Source organism: Cibotium barometz, chromosome 56 (assembly GCF_041138505.1).
Source record: "Cibotium barometz isolate CiBa-2024 chromosome 56, ASM4113850v1, whole genome shotgun sequence".
In the NCBI taxonomy this organism is placed as follows: domain Eukaryota; kingdom Viridiplantae; phylum Streptophyta; class Polypodiopsida; order Cyatheales; family Cibotiaceae; genus Cibotium; species Cibotium barometz.
Genome location: NC_141101.1, coordinates 28,907,358 through 28,926,023, shown reverse-complemented (window position 1 = coordinate 28,926,023; position 18,666 = coordinate 28,907,358). Strand labels below are relative to the sequence as shown.

General features: G+C 46.1%; 1 protein-coding gene across 1 annotated transcript in view; it reads right to left on the bottom strand.

Moving 5' to 3' along the window:
- Positions 1–18,666, bottom strand: part of LOC147607099 (uncharacterized) — a 50,010-nt gene that overhangs the window by 9,444 nt on the left and 21,900 nt on the right. Inside the window, exons 10-27 of the mRNA XM_086791327.1 lie at positions 16,795–16,912; positions 16,615–16,698; positions 16,222–16,317; positions 4,703–4,804; positions 4,538–4,606; positions 4,277–4,372; positions 4,073–4,180; positions 3,820–3,933; positions 3,642–3,728; positions 3,350–3,478; positions 2,605–2,803; positions 2,370–2,510; positions 2,136–2,188; positions 1,941–2,024; positions 808–876; positions 552–628; positions 364–433; positions 38–187 (exon numbers count right to left, since the gene is read on the bottom strand). Coding sequence (XP_086647453.1) covers positions 38–187; positions 364–433; positions 552–628; positions 808–876; positions 1,941–2,024; positions 2,136–2,188; positions 2,370–2,510; positions 2,605–2,803; positions 3,350–3,478; positions 3,642–3,728; positions 3,820–3,933; positions 4,073–4,180; positions 4,277–4,372; positions 4,538–4,606; positions 4,703–4,804; positions 16,222–16,317; positions 16,615–16,698; positions 16,795–16,912 — 1,846 coding nt within the window. The remainder of the gene's footprint in view (positions 1–37; positions 188–363; positions 434–551; positions 629–807; positions 877–1,940; positions 2,025–2,135; positions 2,189–2,369; positions 2,511–2,604; positions 2,804–3,349; positions 3,479–3,641; positions 3,729–3,819; positions 3,934–4,072; positions 4,181–4,276; positions 4,373–4,537; positions 4,607–4,702; positions 4,805–16,221; positions 16,318–16,614; positions 16,699–16,794; positions 16,913–18,666) is intronic.

The window sequence follows — 18,666 nt, the reverse complement described above, 5'->3', positions numbered from 1 at the left end:
CTTAAGATATGAAAAATTGTTGAATCAATGTCCCCACCTGATCATCAGGGGGGCAATAACTTCCATTTGTAAATTTCCGGCAGCACCCAAACGCATCTGGAGAGAGCCATACAAGGAAATCGTCCAGCCAAGAGGCAGCTGACTTAGCAATATAGCTGCTTTCTGGTGACTCCGCTGCACGAGATATCTGCATATAAAAAAAGGTGACTTGATAAAGGAGTATAAATCCCAGTGGGTATTGGTCAATCCCATCCTTTCACCCTTCTCGTCTCATCTACAGACATGAATCACACTTGCCTACCAATATGACACGTAAAAAACCATCCCAAATTACTCTTTGAAGCATGTCATGACACCACTAACCTCATTAAGTAGTGACTTGGGACTGCACTGACTGATGGAACATAATAGATCTGTCTGGTTACTTGAAACACTGAAAACAGAGTGGTTTATAAGCAAAATTGATTTGTGCATCACCCAATCTAAAAGGTTTTCTGATATCATTTTCCAAAATTTCCCTTTTGTAGAGCGATCAAATAGAAAAGTTTCACCTGTAATTATAATCCTGGACGACAAAATACAAAGGCGGGCCAATTCGAAGGTGTTCTGTGATATTGTTAAAATAACCCTGCAAAAAACTCCAATGATTGCGAGAAATTAGCTAATGTTCCTGAGATCCACTTCCCCACATATAAAATAGCTTCTGGAATTTTAAACACATCAAGCCCAAAAAAAAAAAAAAAAATCATTGGCACCTGTAAACTCATCAGACCCAAAAATAAAAAATAAAAAAAAATCACTTAGCACCTGAAGATAAGAGTCTCGTGGAAGAACTACTTGCTGCTCCAAACCAGGTGATACCCGGGTTATCAACGCCTGAGAAGCAATAGAAGGTCAATCAGAGTGCGCTTAAAAAACAAGTTCCAAAATCCCCTCCCCTACCATCCCTCTAGTCCTCTTTCTTCAGCTTCTAACCCCCCTTAAATTTACTACAGTTCAAAAAGGAACTAAAAGAAAACCTTCTGACCTAAAATTGTTAGCCCCTTCCCAGTCATGTCATGGTACTTTAGGCATCTCTTTTGTTAACGTGACAAAGTCCACATTCGTTTGGTTCTAGTTCACAATCAATGTTACATCTAATGGAAGTTGTGTGATCAACTTGCCCCAACGCTATGCAAAGTGCATATAAGAAGTCAATTCAGAGGATCTTGGCAGTTTACAGCAAGTAATCTTGATGGTCTTTCCTTTGGTGTATTAAACTTGGTCAAACTCTGGCAACATTTTGTCAACAAATGAAGTCAAATTTGACAAAGTTGCACATTCTAATATAAACAGCTCAATATGAGGTATAGAACTTCCTACAGGTGATTGCAACTAGGGATGCTATTTAGGGATCCATATGACATCACCCAACCTCCTACAGGTGACTGCAACTCTCCAAGACCAAATTTAGACAATGTATTGTCTAACAAAGAGAGGAAAGGAGGTGTATTTTAGTGTCCTTTACAGACCAAAAAATGGTCTGTCAAAAGGCATTGTGCACTACATGGAGGGGGAGTGTGTAGCCTGGTATCTTCGAAACTCATTAATGTTTACAAGAAGAAAGACAAATTTCTACAATTGAGCAAGTGACCACATTAGTCCAAGACCATGGCTAAAGAACGAGGTTGGTCACATGTGAGAAATCCCTCCAGAAAATGGGCCCCCTTATGTGTGCTACACTGGGCACATGAAGAAGATGTGTTCATCATTGGGCACATGAAGAAGATGTGTCATCACTCTTTATCTCATTCATGTTGGTGTTCTCCCCATGCCCCAACCTCATGTTCAATGATGCCAGCATGTGCAGATGTTAGATGCACTTGTTACTGATCAAAAGTGGGCTCCCAAATTGCGATCACCCAAACAAAAGCTGCATAAAAGAAAAAGAAGTTGCTTACAATGCTTGCGAATGTCAACCCAATAAAGCCAGCAAGGACACAAGCTTTAACTGCAGGTATCTGTAGAAATGGAGCATGAAACCTCTGCAAGAGCAACAAAAACTAGAGATAAGATCACTGAGTAATCCAGCTTATTGCATCCAGCCCCATCCATACATTCAAAGAGGCCTTTCTAATGTGGAAGATGAAGATCACCTGCATATATGTTACGAGAAAACCAGGTTCCTGTCGAGCTCTCTCCAAAGCACCTTCACTCACAAGGAGTAGATTCAGATAATTCAAGTGCGCACGTGCACATGCAATCAGAGACGCCTAGCATAGTACTTCAATTGCCTCATTGTGCTTTGCACTTGAAATTATACGGATAACCATGCATGAAAATGTATCTCTTTGAATGTAAAGGACTAAAAGAGGATGTGTTTGTTGAACCTGTTGAATTGTTGTCATTTGTAGTGAATGAGAGGCAAGGAAAGCAATCGACACGATTCTCTTGTGTCCTTCTAAGATCATACGTCAAAAGAGCTACAAAAGCTGTCAATTGCAGCAAATAGTCCAAAAACACTGCCGCAGCTGCAAAATGCCCACACAGGAAGCTCACCAGTGAAAATTTGGAATTTCAAACTTCTTAAATGTATAGAAAAGGGATGGAAAAAAAATGCCCAACCTGCAAACATAGAGAACACCCTGCATGCTGGCATGGGCGTGAGAATGCCAACAGCAAAAGCAAGACTCTCCGCCAAACTTGCAAGTGTAATGGAAGGTCCTACTTCAGATAGAGCATTCCCAATCTGTAATTCAGGAGAAAGGTGTGCATCTTGGCGCTTCACAGCATGCACTATGATGCACATGTTATCAACACCAACCTACAGGCATTTTCAAGAACAACAAAATTAGGTGGTCATACATCCAACTGACTATGTAAGCTCCAAGCTACTTGTTGCATTGATAAAAGATTTTGACCATCCTCAAGACTTCATGTGTTTCCAAGGCCTTGTTAGACAAATGCCAATATAATTGGTAGTTTGGACCATTGATAGGGCTAAAAATCTTTACATGGATCATCTACTCTTGTAGATTAGACCTAGGCAGTCTCCTCTGTTCTCACCATGACAGGTCATAGGCAACCTAACCAAATAAGATGTCTAGCCATCTTCTCACACAGAGGTCATTTCCTGGTACATACAAACTACCCATCCCACTATCCAAAAGCAAAGATATAAGTGCTTGACAGAAAAATGTAATCCATATAGCAACAGGTTTTAATACACACTTGAACACCTGGTAACAACTGAACGAAGAGAGACCCACACAGTTTGAACGCATAGACATCACTCTGAAAGGAATCTAAAATCATCATACCTAAACAGAAAAAAAGTCAATTTGTAACCTCCAACGCCCTAGTAACTTACCGCCAGAACGAGAAATGGTATTACTTCAGCAATTATCAGTGTAGACTTTACTCCAAAAACACTGAAAAGGCCTACTGATCCAAGTACTGACAAAGCAACAATACTGACACCAGCTAGCCCCAATGAAACCTGCAGTAGAAAGACATCTCGGAATGTGTTTAAGGAGGTACCTTAGTCAACACAAAAGGCTTCCATGTTATTAACTCTTGTTGCACCAAATGGAATTAGATACATCATACATAGATATATCTTGCAAATAAAAGGATCCATTTTAAGCTTGATTTTTACATACCTTTGATGTAACATAGACGGGAGCTATGGAAGGATTAAAATCACCCAGAGAAATCGAAATATAAGCAAACATTGCCAAGTAGCTAATCTGCATCCAAAAAACACCATGCTTCAGCATGTCTTACTGAAAAGGATAAAGAGTAGCCATGATGTTAGAGGAGGAAATCTGTGAAATTTACCACTATTGTCACAATGTCAGCTGTGCTCTCTCTCTTGAGCTCTGCTTGGATAGAGCTCTCAGATGAGAAAGCAAGCGTCAGGTCATGAGACATAGCCATATGTATAAGCTCTTCCTGCTCAAAAATGGCCATATTAGCCCAAGCTGTATAAAGAAGAGAGAAATACACTCAAAATCACATCAATCTGCCATATAATGCAATCCCTTTATACGCTTAATGTTAATTTAGATATTTATTCAACACAAATAAAGACCTTTGCTAAAGTCACAAAGGCCTCTTCCCAAGCAATAGCTGCTTTGTTTGCTTTTGCAGTTTTCCCTACTGCATTGTTGACGGGGTATGTCACAACAAAGGCTGTTGCCTGGATTTAAAAGTCAAAAGCCAGAAGACTCGTCAGATTTTTGCCTACTTATAATCAGCACCCAAAGAGCTTTCAAGATCAAAAGCCACAGCAAACCTGCGAGTAATTGGTCCCAGTGAAGCCACCAAGCACAGTGCTTGGATCAACAGGTGCTTGATAGGCACTGAGGCATGGTTCAGAAGATGAAAAATGCTGGCCACAAACAAAAGCCTTCAGTTTCAACTAAGCAGCATATAACTTGAAAATTCCTCCTATGTCAGCCTGTACAATCATGCCATGTCAGCATCTGAGTTACCCTACCTCATCCATTTATTTGCATCAGAAGGACACAAGAAAGGACTACATAAAAAGGGGTACCTCAAAGCAAAAGAGCGCATGTGAGGCACCTTCATAATCGTCAAAAAGCTGTGAATCCATTTTGAAGTACTGAAAATAGAATATTCACAAATTATAATGACTAAAGCTGCTAGATGCTTTTTTTTTTTAATCCATTCCTATTCTTTCATTGAAACTGAGGCAGACCTGTAGAATGGTTTGACTTGCACAAGCAGAGCCAACTGGCTTCAAGCATATATCGGTAAGGGCAACTGAGACCCCTGAATCGTTCCCCCTGAGTGTGTCAATCTGTACAAGCACAAAAATAGTAGTTGAAGATTAGGATTGTAGAAAACTAAACCCTTCAAACCTTTTCATTAAAAAAATCCCTTAATGGTATCTAGTAGCTGATCTCGTCTTTGATGAGGCTGTTGCTATTTTAGTTTGTTGATTTCCAGATGTTTGTGTGGCTGAGGTTTGGCTTGCAGTTAAAGCCACATCTATAGCCTGTTTTTTTTCTGAGAAAAAGATCCTTCTACTAGCTAACAAAAAAACAGCCCCCAAGGACTAGATACACACTCGTCTCCATGTACGGGGCGGCCGCTCTATGAGGAGAAGGCTATCTCATACACGGGGAGGGGAGGGCCAAGTGGGATCACCACCTCTATCTGTGAGAAAAGGGCCATGCCAGGTCCTCAAGAAGGCTTCCTACTGCTTCCACGTGCGGTCAAAGCCACCTTGCAGCTTCTCCCAATAACCACGGAAGGTATGAATGATGTCGAGCCAAATACCCCTAATGGACTCCGCAAGCGGAGTGTGGCTGCCTTCGATGGCATCGCTGCATCGAGCTCTCCAGATGTGCCAGGCTGCAATGCTGATACAAATCTCCCATCTCTGGCACGAACCTGGAGTCCAATGATCAGTAGAAGGGGCTACTGCCAAAATGCGAAAGTGAGAGACCTGAAGGGCTAGTCCCCCCACCATCCTCCTCAAAGCCATGACAACCTCAGCCTCTGTGGCCGAAGGGACAGAAATGATACAGGTGGAGGTCCTGTCCATCGTTAAATACGGAGAATCCGCTGCCAAACCTGTTGAGCCTTCGGGCAATCCCAAAGACAATGTCGCTGAGTGTGGCCGCACCTCGGACAAGTTATTGGTCGACCGTTGATGGCCAACCACGTGCCAACCGCCAAACTCTTGTGTGCCAGCAGCCAAAGAAAGAGGGTGATCTTTCGAGGCGAAAACTGTCCCAGAGCCTCTTCCAAAAATCTAAGAGAAATGGATGTGAGAGGCCGTGTGACTACTAGTTGACTACTGATGTCAAGGTACCCTCAACCTTTGGCATCTGGATCCTATGGCTTAGCCGTGCGGTGTATGTAAAGAACGGGGTACCCAGAGTCTCCTCCCTGTGAACAGGATCACGCCAAGTCCACTCCCCAAGGTCCCACTAGAGGCACGTGAGGGGCCGGCTTTCCCAAAACGCCAAAGCCTCTCCCTGGCCACCTTGGCCAGCGGGGGGTCAAGGCCAATCTCCAAGGGATCTGGGAGACGCTCCCCAGGATACATGAGGTCGGGCCCCAGCATATGGCCACTGGGTAAACGGATCAAGGGCTCCCAAAGACACTCCTCCGAGGCTACAAGAACTGACTACTGGAGGACTAGCCTGAGGTGATCCCACGCTCGGAGTAGGCTGGCAGAAAATTTGTCCTCAGGCTGGCAGAAAAGCTAGGCTAAAGCCGCGGGCCCGCATCTCTGTGAAGATCCATCCGGTGCTCTACGGCCAAGGGCCCCCCGGGCTCGAAGTACAGGCTTATATCATGGCCAAGTGGAAGTCCTTCCAGGGCTCACCACTTGGGAGAAGTCCTCTAACAATCAATTTGCCCAGCACGGCACGGAATGGCAGGGTTGATGATGCCTAAGGCCCCTCTATGTCGCGGCTGAATGATCGCTCTCAGGCCACCTTGGCCCAAGCAGGCCTCCCATCACCGCTAGCCCACAAAAAGTTACAAATCAAGCGTTGTACCTGACCAATGCAGGTTCGGGAGAAGGCCCAGCAAGAGGTAATATACCACATGGTGGCAAGGACCTGGTTCAATGGCTCTCACAGGGGGGGGGTCAGAAACGATAGCTCCATCCTAGCCACACAACCTGCGAATACCATCTCTCTGTTTATGAGGGCCTGCAATCTCAAAGAAATCCCCAATGACTCTATCTCTACCCTAGGTCCACTCTCCTCTCCTCTCCTCTCCTCTATGGATTTGATCTTTGTACGGGCAACAACAAGCTGACTCTCAGTCCACGGGCTATCGGGGGAACTCTCTTGGAGATGGTGAGGCACTATCTCCGGGAGGCAATACAGATAAAAAAAGAATGGAATCCCAACCACCCGGGTGAGGGCCAAAGCTGGGGGGATTCCATCACTCTCCCAATGGCTCCACCAATCACCGGGAGAAGAGGAAGGTACTCCTTCCTGAGGCCTGGGAAGCAGACTTTCACAGGAAAGCTTGCAACGCCAGCCAATGGGTCGGATGCGGAGCCAAAGTCGTGTTGCCACCTCGCAAAGAAGGCCTAGGCCATACGCAATGCGACAGGGCTCAATTGCACGACTCTATCTGACGTAGCTGGCGAGTGAAACTCAACCTCGTAGTAGTCGTGCAGTGTCAAACACAACCACGTGTCCGATATAGAGAGAGGGGACACAGAGAAGGGAATAGGGATCTTGCATAGTACACTGAGCAGGGAATAGGCCCTGCCCCTGTCAAGAATTTATTCACGAACAATCCACAGGCATGCTGGCTAGGATCAATACAATTAATGAATACAAAAGCAAACAAATATGCTGATGTAGAATCCCTAAGTTGAAGTCGATGTCGAGGCACGAGATCTTTGATGCTCAGCACACCAGGGGGATGACCCACAAGAATCTCTCACCGGCGGGCTAGTACCAGATCCAATATCCAAGTCCAAGTCCAATGAATCCAAATCCAAACCTCAAATCCAAATCGAATTCCAAGTTCTAATCCAAGTTCCAAGTCCAAGATTTAGTCCAAGTTCCAATCCAAGGTTCCAATCCAAGTTCCAAGTCCAAGCTTTAGTTCAAGTTCCAATAGAGTGGTGTGCGTTGTCGTCTTGGTGATTGTGACTCTCTCTATATGTCTCATATCATGTAACGGACGGATGAAGCCAACTTCTGCTGCATCTGTTGAAGATCAGGCAGAGGCGCGTGCTTATCATAGTAACAACTAGAAGAAGAAGCACCGCCCAACAACGGCAGCACAGCAGGCCAGCAGCACGACGTCAAAGGGCTTGCCACCCACGAGGACGCCTTTATCTCCCAGCTCACCGATGACACACGCCCGCAAACCACGAGGTTTCACGTTCACATTTGTGGTTACAAAGGAGCTTACTGCCAAGGTTCCACAAGCTAGTTCTAGCAATGGCCCCCTGTGCTGCTGTCCTCTCTGCTCTCAGCGCCACCTTGCTATCATGCACAACATGCGCCCGCCGGAAGTCGAGGACCTCTTGCGGAAGCTGCTGGCTGTGCAGAAAACCTCCTGTATCATTGCAAACTAGTGGCCACCCAATTCAACATACCCAGATTCATCTTCTACATTGGAAACGAGCACGTGTTTGCCTCGGCTCTCCACTCGCCCTCTTTGGTCTCGCAGGGATTGGTCCCTATACAAGACAAGCTGCTTTTAATTTGCATTTATTAACATCTTTCAATCAATTGTGCATTCAATCTGTGGCAATAATGCGTCAAATTTATGCTCAATGGTGCAGATCCTAAGCTCATCATCTGGACTCCCACCACTCCGTGCTCTTGACCTGTCCCAATCTATTCAACCCTTACCCGACTTTGCAGTGGCCCAAGTGACAGACATCCATGAAGCAGCGAATGCCATCGTCAACACTTTCTACGCTTCGAAAGCAAGCATCTCAAGGTCATTCGAGATAAGCTTCCCGTGTACTCAATCCGCCCTTTGCTACTCATGCTTGGCTTCGCTTCCTCTGATTCAAAAGGAACACTAGGCCTTTGGGCTAAAGACAGGAGCTGTCTCAAGTGGTTAGACACCATTCTACCTTCTTCTATCCTCTATGTGTCCTTTGGAAGCATAGCATCTATGGGCGTGGATCAATTGAGGGGGCTTAGTGAGGGTTTGGATGCTAGTGAGTAGGTGTTTCTATGGGTTTTACATCCTAATGCAGCTGAGGCTTAGTGTCCGATGTGTTGCCACAAGCATTTGAAGAGACGACATGAGGTAGGGGCCTTATAATCACATGGGCGCCACAAGTGGATGTTTTCTCACACCCTGCACTGGGGGGTTTAATTACTCACTGTGGGTGGAATTCCATAACAAACAACCATGCCATGGGAGGTGTGCCCATGATATGTTGGCCATAGCTTTCAGAACAGAGGCTGAATGCTAGGCTACTAGTGGACGAGTTAAAGATAGGCTTGGAGCTAGAAGAGGAAAGTGGGATGGTGAAGAGTGATGTGGAAAAACCGGTCAAGAAGCTCATGGCAAGGGACGTGGGGTGAGATATTGAAAGTAAGATGAGGTGAGAGAGAGAGAGGGAGAGAGGGAGGAGGCAGGGTAGAAAAGGGAGAGGAAGCCTCCTAGTATAGAGAGAGAGAGAGAGAGAGAGAGAGAGAGAGAGAGCACAAGAGAGAGAGAACACACAGCCCAGGTAAGAGTAAGAGAGGGTACAAGAGAGAGAGGGTGGGAGAGAAAGAAAGAAAGAAAGAAAGATTTTATTAACATCTTCCAAAAGACCGAACTCAACCTATGAGACAAATTGGTGTACCTATATGGGGTATCCTCTGTCATCCCAACAAAATGAAAAAGTACTGAACTAAAAAGCTGAATCTGGGTGTGCAATAAGTACAATGAGTGGTGAAGGGGATGGAGCTCTACTATTAGGAGAATGCAAAGCTATATGCATGGAGTATACAATCATGATATGCAACCTAGCTAGCTCCATCCTGTACCATACTGGGGGTATAAAATGGTATACATCAATGAAGGGGGTGTCCACAGCTCCTTGAAGAACATGCCTGGGTGTGCTCTGAAGCGAGCCAGTCGCTCCGCACCCTCTCTGTGAAACTGAGCTCTAATCTCTGTCATCTCTCTCTGGTATAGGCGTGGTGTCCGGAAGCCAGGTGTCCTCTGTCTCCTGCGGGCTCTGAGTGTCTGCTCTCTGGAGAGTAATTCCCTGCAGTGTAGGGGCTGGGAGTGGGATGGATCTCTGAAAAAATGTAGTAATCTGTGTCTGTCGTCCCCCCTCTGGAGCTGTCTGAGCCTGTAATGATGTCTCTCTGTGGCACTGTATGTCTAGAATGAATCTCCCCAGTATGCGCTGGTCTGCTGCCTCAAAGATCTGGCGTAGGGAATGTGGCTCTCTGAATAAAATGGGATATCTTTCTCTCATGGCTGTATATGCTCTGCATCTGCATACATAATGCTCCTCACTCTCCACCTCCTCTCTGCACAATCTGCATACCCTCTCCTCTCGGGGGATCCGTGCTGCTTTGCCAGTCTCAATCTCCAATCGGTGTGATGAAACTCTAAGCTGACCAATAGCCACTCGGGAGCCGTGTGGTAAAAAGCCCTCCATGTATCTAGGCCTCTCTATAAATACATCATCAGTGATACTCATGAAGTGATCTCTGTAGTATAGCATCTTCGGTGGAAGAGACTGTGTAGGCGATATCCATGTCTCTCGTGTATAGAGCTGCCATAGATCCTGTCTCAATACTCTGTTCCTCTCACTATGAGAGAGACGGATATGTGGTGCATCCCTGTCATACTGGAATGGTGGTAGATGATCCATGTCTAGGCCATGCTGTGAGAACCAATGTGTGACCTGTGCATACCATGATCCTCTGTCTCCTGCCTCAGCCAGCTGTCTAGATGCCTCAAAAGCTCTGTATGACAATCTGTCCTGTGGCATCTCTCTGAATCTGTCTAGCAAGCATATAGTCTGGAATATGGCCTCTACCATCATAGGAGGCGCAGCAAACTCTGCTCGGATAATGTCATGAGGTACTGACGGTTTGCTGCGTATCATGCGTGCCATCATGAGGGCCTGTGGTCTCTCTATCTGTGTCCACCAATGGATAGCAACGCCTAGCGCCCATACCGCTGCTCCATACATCAATGCCGGTGTGACTAATGTGTCAAATAGCCACCCCTTCATCCGAGGCTCCTGAAAATGCGCCTGGTGGCACTATCTCTCTAGCATAGCCAATGCTGCATATCCCCGTGTCAATCTAGCTCTGGCTGCTTAACCCATGGTGAAGCGTGTGGCTGCTGCAGAGAAGGTAACCCCTATGATGTCACCACCTCCACCTGGCGTCCTGCGAGAGTGAATGTCAGCTGACTCCTGCCCTGTCTCGATGTATGAAAGACCATAACCTTGGTTTTCCCAAGGTTCACAGTAAGACCCCTCTGTGTCCAGAAATCATCGAGTGCATGTAGATGCTGCTGTAGACCACTTGGAGACTCATACACTAATACAATATCATCAGCATAAAGCATAATACAATATCATCAGCATAAAGCATAATATGTACTGAGGTACCTGCTAAATCAACTCCATCTCCCCCTCCCCGTGTAATGAAGTCAACCACCTCATCAATGTATAACCCAAATAGCGTGGGGGAAAGTGGGCATCCTTGCTTCACACCAATGGTGCTAGCAATAGTCTCGGACATACCTCCTGGACATCTGACTCGCCCAAAAACCTGCTCATATAATGCATAGATGCCCCATGTCATATCTGCTGGTATGCCAAGAGACTGCAGGCGCTGAAAGAGCCTCTCTCGTGGTACTGTGTCAAATGCCTTGCGGAAATCCACAAAGCAGCAATAGAGCTTTCTCTTCCTCACTCTCGCCTGATCAATCATACATCTCAAAGTGAATACATGGTCAGTGGTAGAGAAAGCTCTCCTGAAGCCTGCCTGCCCTGATGAGCATAAACCTGCTTGCTCAGCATATAAGCTAAGTTCTTGCTCCAACATTGCACCATAGAGTTTGGCCAGCACGTGGCCAACCATAACCGTCCTGTAGTTGCTCGGATCGAGCATATCCCTTGTTTTGTGAATCAGCACAATGGTGTGCATCGTCCACTCCACAGGCAAACCCTCTGCTAGTGCCCCGTTAAACGGGTGTGCAAGAAAAGGAGCCAAAGAATCTACTGCATATATGAGATGCTCACCTTGCAGGCCCATATGGTCGGCGGCCCATCCATGCTGTAGGCGGCGGATAGCTTCTTGTACCATCGAGTGGGTAAAGAAGCTAGCTGTGGTAGGTCGAGGCTCCTGTGGTGGCTGAGGTATAGGTGGCTGCTGTGGGACGTGGTATAGGCCCTCTGCATATGTGTGCCATGTCTGTGGGTCTGCAATAGGTGACGGTGTCCGGGGCTCTCTGAAGTGCCGTCATGAGACAGGGCTATCTCTACTCATAAAAAAATGAAAGATCTCTAGCTCCTGTATCTCTGCGAAGGCCCGCCTTTTGCGGCGAGTAAGTCTCCTCATCTCTCTCCTCGACTCTTGCTCTGTGATGGCTCCCAAGGCTCTCTGTATGCGAAGCCGTGAGTATAGGGCTCTGCACTCGTCATCATACCATCTGTTCTGGGGCATAGTCCCAGATCTCGCAGGCTCTCCTGAGTGTACACGATGTGGGAAGCTCTGTAATGCAGCCGTGTGTAGGAGTGATGCCAGCTGGGCTGTAATGGTATCCATAGGTGCCAGGGGATCCATGAGTAGGAGCCCATCCTCTACTCTGCCAGTGTATATGTCTGCCATGTCATGTGTGAAGTAGATGGTAGTGTGTGGCGTCGGTATGTGGGGGGCTGGTGATACTGGTGATCCGGCTAGTGAAAATGCCAAGTATGTATGATCTGCCCCAATAGGACGAGGTGGAATGGAGAATGAGGTGACAAGCTGTGATGCCTCCAAAGACCCCATAATGTAGTCTGCCACCGCCGGTCCGTGTATGACCCCCATGTGGGAAGCATGTCAGCCCTCCTGATCCCGGCCACTGTAGCATCCCGTTATAAATAACGAGACGATGCTTGGCTCCCAACTCTAGTAAGTGGTCCCCATAATGTCCTCTGTCTAGTCCAGTGTCCTCTGATGACCGACTAGCCCCTATCTCCTCTGGATCCACACTCTGGATCCACAGGGTGGAGGATCTCCATGTCATCATAGTCATACACCTCACACTGTCTGCTCTGTGTGTGGGCATTGAAGTCGCCCGTAAGAAATACTTCCCCTAGTGTAGAATAATGCATAATCTCCTCTGACAGACAAGTGTATGGCGAGGCTCCTGTCTCCTCCTCCTGTGGCATGTCCTCTGTAATGACATAGGAGGATCCTGATGGAGAAAAGTAACATAGAGCTATGTATATAACCCTGTCCTGTGAGAGCTGTAAGCTGATCCACATGTATCTGGCCTCTGGATCCTGTGCTACCACTCTCAGTCTCCCCTGTAGCTCCATCTGAATAGAACTGCTACTCCCCCCGACCCTCTCGAGGTACCCTAGCGTGTGGTCCTCCTGTATGCTGACTTCCATTGGAATCCCTCTACTCGAGGTAGCCCTCTCTCTGGGCTCTGATGTGTCTCTGTCAGAAGTATGATGTCTCTCCCCACCATGACATGCTCCAGTCGTCCAGGCTGCACCCATAGTGAACCATTACAGTTCCATACTGCCATGTGTATCTCTGTCAGTGGCCTGGTCTGTGTCCCATAGGCCCCAAACCGCTAATCCATGGGCCGGCCATCAATGATGACCCGACCTTCGCGATAGAAGGCCTTCTTGCCTTCTCTCCTCGCGTGTAAGACTCGTGGACATGCTAGCACATGCAAAGGAATAAGAAAAGCAAACATAGTAAAAGAAGGAGAGAGAGATGGTAAGACAAGAGAGAGAGAGAGAGAGAGAGAGGGGTGGGGGAGGGGAGACAGGAATGGAGGAGGGCAAGGTGGGCGATGAGATGAAAGAGAGGGTGAGAGAGAGAGAGAGAGAGAGAGAGAGAGAGAAATGAAATGAAATGAAATGATATATTAACGTCTCTAAGAGGCCATAGTGGCCTATGAGACCAAAACTGAGAGTACATCTGAAGTTGGTGTCTCATCAAAGAGAACCTAAAAAGTACAATAAACTGATTGTCCTACAATTATAAGAGCAGAACTGTAAGACTCCGAGATGATACTAAGTAGAAAATACTGGAAAATACTGAAAAATGTATATCATGTAGATCCATGTATGCTGATCAGTTGAAGTGTTGCCCTCTCCTTAGATCAAGTATCTCCGCCATGGGGCTGTCTAGAATGGAGAGGTCGTAGAAGCGAGATAGGCGCCTCCGATGCCGAGCAATAATGGCTCTGATCTGGCAATGGTGAGGACGTCGTGGTCTGGATCCTGGTGGGCATGGCTGACGAGCACGACATAAGATAACTGCTCTATCAACGGTGACTCCCTGGGAACGTGGTCGGTGCCCTGATGGCCCAATGGAGGAGGTATCAGGAGGGGTGTGGGTTGGGTTGCTGGTGCTGGTGCCGAAGAAATCTGTCAGGGTCCTCTGTCTAGGTACATCATGGCTCAGCCTCCTGTCTGCCAAGAGGGTCTCTCTGTGTCTCCTGAGCTCAAGTAGAAACAATCCCAGGCATCTCTGATCCTCAAACTCCATGACCCTGCGTAACGGCCCAAAACCCTCACGGAAGAGGCAGTGATATCTCCCTCAGATCTCATAATAGACTGTACATCGGCAAATGTAGTATTCCTCTGTCTCTACCTCCTAGTAGCATAGCTGACAAATGCGGTCATCCACGATCTGATGCACATATCGCCCTGTCTCAATCTGCAGCTGGTGTAAGAGAGAGACAAAGAGAGAGAGGGTGGAGAGAGACAAGAGAGAGAGAGAGAGAGAGAGAGAGAGAGAGAGAGAGAGAGAGAGAGAGAGAGAGAGGAAAAGATAGGACTAAGATGAGGTGAGATAAAGAGAGAGTATGGAGAGAGACATGGGAGAAGAAAGAGTGAGAGGGAGGGTGGGAGGCAGGAAAGAAGGGGAGAAAGAGAGAAGGGGAGAGAGGGAGAGGGAGAGTGGGAAGGTCGAAGGGTGGGTGAGAGAGAGAGAGAGAGAGAGAGAGAGAGAGAGAGAGTAGGAAGACGGTGGGAAAGGGAGGAGAGAGAAAAGGGAGGGAGGGAAGAGGAAGGGAGTGAGAGAGAGAGAGAGAGAGGGGTGGTGGAAGGAGAGAGAGAGAGAGAGAGGAGGGAAGAGGGTGGTGGAGGGAGAGAGAGAAAAGGGAGGGGAGAGGGGAGAGGGTGGAATTCTTCACTTATTAAGTTGTTATTTCCCTAATATAATTCCTTGTATTTTGCATATGCTTCTAGGTGAAGCTAGGAAAAAAAATGGCATTATAGTGTATTTTAATGACTAAATTAAAAGAAAGCCCACCAAAAATTTCATAGACCTTATTTTGAAGAATGAATTATCGTATGTTTTAGGTATACATTCATGTTAGTTCTCACATAAAACCCGCAAACTACGTAGAATGGATCTACAACATTCAAGTTATAAATTCGCTAATATTTTGAAGTTTTAAGTTCTACAGTTGTTGAGAAAAACTATACTATTTTTGAAAAACTATGATATTTTGAAAGTTTTAAGTTCTATAGTTGTTGAGAAAAATGTTATTTCCCGACAGAAGAAGAAGAGATGGCCAACACTTCTATAGTAATATGGGAATCAAGCAAAGCTGCACATTCTTCCCTGCTCTGTTTGGGCTATGCATAGATTAGCTAGAAATGATGATCAATGGACCTACAACCAACTAGCCTCACTAGCTTATCATAAACCAGCAACAAAGAAAAAAAACATACCCACAGGCATCAAGAAACAAAAGGCCCATAGAATAGACCACTACACAACCGGCGTGCAATTTGAAAAAACATACCCAGTAGAGAGGTATCAAAAAACATACCCACAAGCATCAAGAAAGAAAAGGCCCATAGAATAGAATACACAACCCACGTGCAATTTGAAAACATGCAAGGGTATCACACATATGGAACACATCCTAGAAGATTCTGGCGGTAGGCATACAAATCATGCATGGCGGGGTTTTCTCCCTAACTGATGTCTTTAAAAGGATGACGGAGATTAATGCAAAGGCAGCAGACATATTAACAATGTACTCAGAGTTGCTGAAATGGTCAGGAGAAGCAGCACCAGTTTGGGCAGTAATAAAAATCAGCTCACAAATTACATGACCGTTTTGGTGAGCTCTGCTATTGCAAATATTTTTAATACCATTGTGAAACAGAAACTTGGAAAATGGGCTGACACTAAGGGAAAAAGAGCACTTGGAAAAGCAGGATCTTGTTCCCATTAAGGTTGGAAGGTCATCTTGAATGCAAGGGGTTATTCTATTTTGTGGACTTTAAATAAAAAGGCCCTTGATAAAATACGAGGGTGGTGCAGTGTTGCAGAACACCAATAGACCATTTTTATGAAAAGGTCAGATGTAAGCTCACGACAGAAGAAGAGCTGGCCAACACTGCTATAGTAATATGGGAATCAAGCAAAGCTGCCCACTCTTCCCTACTCTGTTTTGGCTATGCATAGATTAGCCAGAAATGATGATCAATGGACCTACAACCAACTAGCCTTACAAGCTAATCATAAACCAGCAACAGAGGAGGAAACACCAATCATTTACCTTCTTCTGCATCTCAAACAAAAGTAGAATGTTCTTGTCCGTAACAATGCTGGGGGCTTTTGTTTCTCCTGATTTTGGAACTGTTGCCAAAATAAGCTGCAAAAACCAACATATTCAGGCTTTCTTTGAATAAAGCACAGAAAGAAAACTAGAACAATGCTGATTCTCCTGGTGGATTGGGACGCTCTGACTCAAAGCCCAAGAGGTCAAGTTCAAATCCCCCACTACCAGGGAGGAACATGTCAAGTAAGGACCAGTAATGTCCTCTAGCTAGTCACAACCACCGCATGAATCATTGTATGGGCAGCCTAGAAGGACAACTTGCCTTCAGATAACATGAATATAGAGTGGTCCATCCACTATTACCTTTGCGAGATATTCCAGATAACTAACCTGCTCAATTCTGTAAAAAGGAGCTAAATGACTGTCAAAGAACTCCTTTTCCGATGCTGCCTGGCTACCCGGACTCACCCACAACTGCAAATCAAAACCAGAGCACGTTGACTATGATTCAACAAAAAATCATACATGCCCACTTGTGATCATCATCGATATAGAAGGGCTTTTACTTACCTTCTCAGGATCCGTTTCAACCCTTAAAAAGATCAAGCCCAAGCACAACAGGAACATAATCACTCCTGCTACAGACAAAACAAGCCCAGGATTCCTTGCCACCGAGATACCTAACCACCTGCAAAAGGGAGAGCAAGCAAAGATTCAGTAATACATGCTAATACACATTTCTTTTAATAAAACTTGGCCCTGCCTAAGACGTCAAAGAGAATGATTGGGTATTGAATGATTAAAGAACCTCCATTGGGAGCTGCCCCCCCCCTCTGTGGAATGGTTTGCTGCCTGCTCCCCCCCTCTCACTGTCGCCACCTCTCGCCTTTGGTGATTCCCTCCCCCTCCCCCTGTATGAGATAGCCTTCTCCTCGTATGGAATGGTTTGCTGCCGCTCTACGAGGAGAAGAGCATCTTTCTCCACCCCTTGATTCTTTGATCCTCGCCCCGCACATGGAGGCAAGTTTGTATCTAGCCCTTCGTGGTTGTATTCAGCCCTTCGTGGCTGTTTTTTTATAACTAATAGAAGGATCTTTTTCCCAGAAAAAAAAACTTGGCACTACCTTTGTGTGTGTGTGTGTGTGTGTGTGTGTGAGAGACGTCTACTAAAGACCATGTAACATATGATCGACGTGTAAATTGAATCTCAGAATACCAAAAAAAAAAGGAAGAAAAAGACAGGACCAACGTACTACATAGGTCCCTGTGTACAATGTAATAATAGACATGGAGAGCTCAATGTCCATGGCAGAATAGAGCGCGCCGAGATGTCCACCTCCCCTGGTGGTGCTTCCATAAGGTGATGTAGGATGTCTGGGAGACCAAAAAGTGATACACACGAATCGTGATCCATGAATAAATTGGATGTCAGAAAGAACACAAAACGAGAAAAAAATGTTTGCTAAAAGAAGCAGGGCCCACGTACCACGCGAGCCATGTACATACAATGAAACAGGCAGTACTCATCCTGTGTCATCCTCCTCATGAGTGGAGTACAAAGCATCAATGAAACAAAAAAGCCATACATGTGATCCATGAATACACTAGCTGTCAAAAAGAAACATTAAAATGAAAAAATTATCTGCCAAAGGAAAGGCAACAGGGCCCGTGCACTATGAGAGCCCTGCACATACAATGAAATGGGAGGAATGCATTCTGTGTCACCCTCCTCATGAGTGGAGTACACAGCATTAATGTCCACATCCTGTGGCAGTCTCTCCCTATAACGTCAAAGTATGTCCCAGATCTGGAGGATGGAGGGTCAAGCATTTGGCTCTCTGAAAGAGACTGCACCCGCTCTCTGAGGACACTACCACAGAGGAAGAAAGAAAGAAAGATCTATTAACGTCTACAAAAGACCCAAAGGGCCTATGAAACCATGAATCGTACAATGATACCATGGGTATACAGCGCCATGGAAAAACTAAAAAAACAACGTAATTGAAACATGACTCTATAAGCATCCTGATGGGAGATGTGGCTACGGTGAGGGCATGTCATGTCGTCAGGAGAATCTCATGGATCTGTCTCTGTGTGGTGGAGATCCTTGGTGCTCTAGGTCGGGGCGCCTGGCACGTAGGATGCAGTAGGCTTGCCCACTTAGGACTATGGTTGTATGAGCTGATGTCGATGCAGTAGTGTCAGCACGGGTGGCTGATGTGGATGAAGAAATCAGTGATGGATCTCTGGGCAACGTCTTGTATGGGTTGGCATTGTCTCTAAGCATGTCCTCTCAATACTCCGTCCCTATGTCATCTAAGCTCTATCAGGTACATTCTCCCAAGTATCTCATAATATGCTGGGCATTTGAACATACAGTGAACCAAGTCCTCTACCTCGCCTATGGTGCATACTCTGCATATCCGCTCCTCTCGTGGGATA